General features: G+C 48.2%; 1 protein-coding gene across 1 annotated transcript; it reads left to right on the top strand.

Moving 5' to 3' along the window:
* Positions 204–2,411, top strand: LOC109839374 (uncharacterized TPR repeat-containing protein At1g05150-like). Its single transcript, XM_020407802.1, has one exon. It carries the CDS (start codon positions 204–206, stop codon positions 2,409–2,411), a length of 2,208 nt encoding a protein of 735 aa, XP_020263391.1.

The following is a 2,826-nucleotide window of genomic DNA, read 5'->3' as shown; positions in this document are numbered from 1 at the left end:
ACACCTATTGACTTACTCAAGAAAAACCATTAAAACCTAACAACTAAAAATATAAAAAATAAAAAACTCCAACCTGTGGCATGAACAAATGGATAAAAACGACATTTTATCATTAAAACCTACTCCCTATGAATAATACCCAGCTCATCCAATCCCATCTTTAATTACTCACTAATCCCTCTCATTAATCCAAGCCCTTAACCATGTTTCCCGTCATCTCTAACGGCATCGACCGACCGCCGTCACGGGCGCGAAAAATCCGCCTAATCTTCGACCGCTTCGACGCTAACGGAGACGGCCGCCCTCGACCGTCAAGAAATGGCCGAGCTAGTCGCCGCGTTAACGGGCCGGCCGTCAACTTCACCCCCTATCAGCTCCCCTCCGTCGTCGACGAGGTTTTCCGATCTTACTCCGATTTCATTCCAAACCCTAGCGTCGGCCTCTCTCTCGTCGGCTTGATCCAGACCTACAACGACGGCGCCGGCGACGTTGACCGTGATTTCGCCGCCCTTTTCCCAGACGCTGACACTAACCTCGACGCCGTCCAAAGCCCTAACCCTAATCATGAGGAGGTTGACTACGAGAGTACCCGGACAGCGGTTGAGGAACTCGAGATTGCGATTAAAGCTCGAATTAGGGCTTCGAGGCTGAGCGCCGTCGCAAAAGATCCGATCCCCTTCGGCGGATGGTCGACTGACCTCAGTTCGGAGATCGACAGAGCAAGAGACGAGAATTCGAGCGAAACCAGAGCATTCTCGAAGAAATTGAGAGAAATCCGTCTCAGAATTGACCAGTCGTCGACGACAAACGAAGCTTTTGCCGGCCACATGGCGATCGGAAGGACGCTCCACGATCGGAAACTGCTCGACGAAGCGATCGGGAGCTTTCGGAGGGCGATCGAGCTCAAACCGACAGATGCTCGAGCTCATTATCAATTGGGTAACAGCCTAATGTCGCTCGAACGATCGTCGGAAGCGAAAGATCGCTACTCCACCGCTCTGAAGCTAGCGGAGAGCGATTCGATCAGGTGGGCGAATCTCTTACCTCAAGTCCACGTAAATTTGGGGATCGCAATGGAAAACGAAGGGCTGTTGATCAACGCCAGCGAGCATTATCGCGAGGCCGCGATCCTTTGCCCTGCCCATTACCGAGCTTTGAAGCTTTTAGGCAGCGCTCTGTTTGGCGTCGGAGATTATTTTCCCGCAGAGAAAGCTCTCGAGGAGGCGGTTCTTTTAAAACCCGACTTCGCCGATGCACATTGTGACCTCGGGTCGGTTCTTCATTCGGTCGGAGACGACGAGAGGGCAATGCTGTCATTTCAGAGGGCGATCGATCTCAAACCCGATCATTTGGACGCGCTTTACAATCTCGGCGGGTTGTTTAAGGACGTCGGCAGGCACCGGAGAGCGAGTGAGATGTACGCCAGAGTCTTGGAGATTCGACCGGACCACTGGCGGGCCCAGCTGAATCGGGCCGTGTGTTTACTGGGCTCGGGCGAGGATCGAGAAGCGATGAAATCACTGAGCGAAGCTTTTAGGATGACGAATCGGATAGAAGTGTATGATGCTCTGAGACGCTTGAAGATGCTGAAGAGGAGACGCGAAGAGGGTTGCAGCGTGAGTTGGATAGTCGAGGATGCCTCTAAGTTCAAATTGGTCGGTGAGAAAACCGGCGAGAGAAAATTGTTGATCGATGCACTTCGGATTCGAGAGATTCAGAGAGCGACGAAGCTAGGGGGATGCGGTGTCGAGGTTATGAAGAAAGAGATGGAAGGAATTGAAGCTAGGACAAGCGAAAGATCGATAAGGAAATCCGAACTCGAGCTTGTTCTTCGCAGGCTCTTGCATTTCCTACCGCCCGAGACGTTCCAAAGTGCGGTGAGAGCAATCGACAGGAAATTTTGGGCGGTATTGGATGTTACGGGTTCTGGAAAGATAGACTACAAGATGTTCTTCGCTATTATATCACCTATATGCTATGGTTCGCCGGAGAAACGCAAGCGTGCAGCCTTTGAGGCTCTTTTATGCCGAGCATCAAACGGCGGCGTTAAAGTTCATGTTTATTTGAGATATCTAAGGGTCGTCTATCTTCCCTCTCTAGGTTTTACCGATTTGATTGGAATCAGTGGAGGCGGAGAAGATGTGGATATTTCATTTCGTGAGTTCATCGATTGGTTCGATGACCCAGATCGAGGTTTTGGGGTGATGAGCTCCCTGGTTAAGTTGGAGGCTGGCGACAGAGCTCGAAGGGGTAATTACTCTTGTGGAGTTTGTAAGTATAGAGTTGGTGGATTGATGTTGAAGGAGACCAGTTCACATTTCTGTCTGTGTGCTAGTTGCTATAGCGAGTGCAGGGTGCCGTTTGCTTTTCAGAGAGAAGAATACAAGTTCAAAGAGTACATTGTAGAGTAGTTTCTTATGTAGATGGCAATTTTTCCAGTCAATTTTGGCAATTTGTTGACCATAAAAATGAATTTAGAGGATTTATTGATCAGTAATCATTATATTCATCTTTCTATACAAATATAATGAACAGCTTATTGACTGACACGCTGGTGACGCAATTCTGAATCAAAATCAACAAAATAAGAAAAAAAATGCTTTCTAATCATCTTTCTATACAACAGCTAGGAAGTTGCAAGAGTACATCCTACACAGTTACATCATAAGCATTACCGGGCTTGAGATACTGGCAATAAATGGCGGAAAACGAAGGAAACGAAAACGATGAAGCATCAAATCGTGCATGAAAACCGAAAGAAGCATCAAATCGTGCATAAAACAAATATGAAGAATTAGGGACCATCGAGTAATTATCCAGGAAGTC

This window comes from Asparagus officinalis, chromosome 4 (assembly GCF_001876935.1).
Source record: "Asparagus officinalis chromosome 4, Aspof.V1, whole genome shotgun sequence".
NCBI classification, from domain to species: Eukaryota; Viridiplantae; Streptophyta; class Magnoliopsida; order Asparagales; family Asparagaceae; genus Asparagus; species Asparagus officinalis.
This window is presented reverse-complemented; position numbering and strand designations above follow the sequence as displayed.

Excerpts from the sequence above, each read along its gene's own strand:
- LOC109839374 (XM_020407802.1), top strand. The coding sequence starts at position 204 with ATGTTTCCCGTCATCTCTAACGGCATCGACCGACCGCCGTCACGGGCG.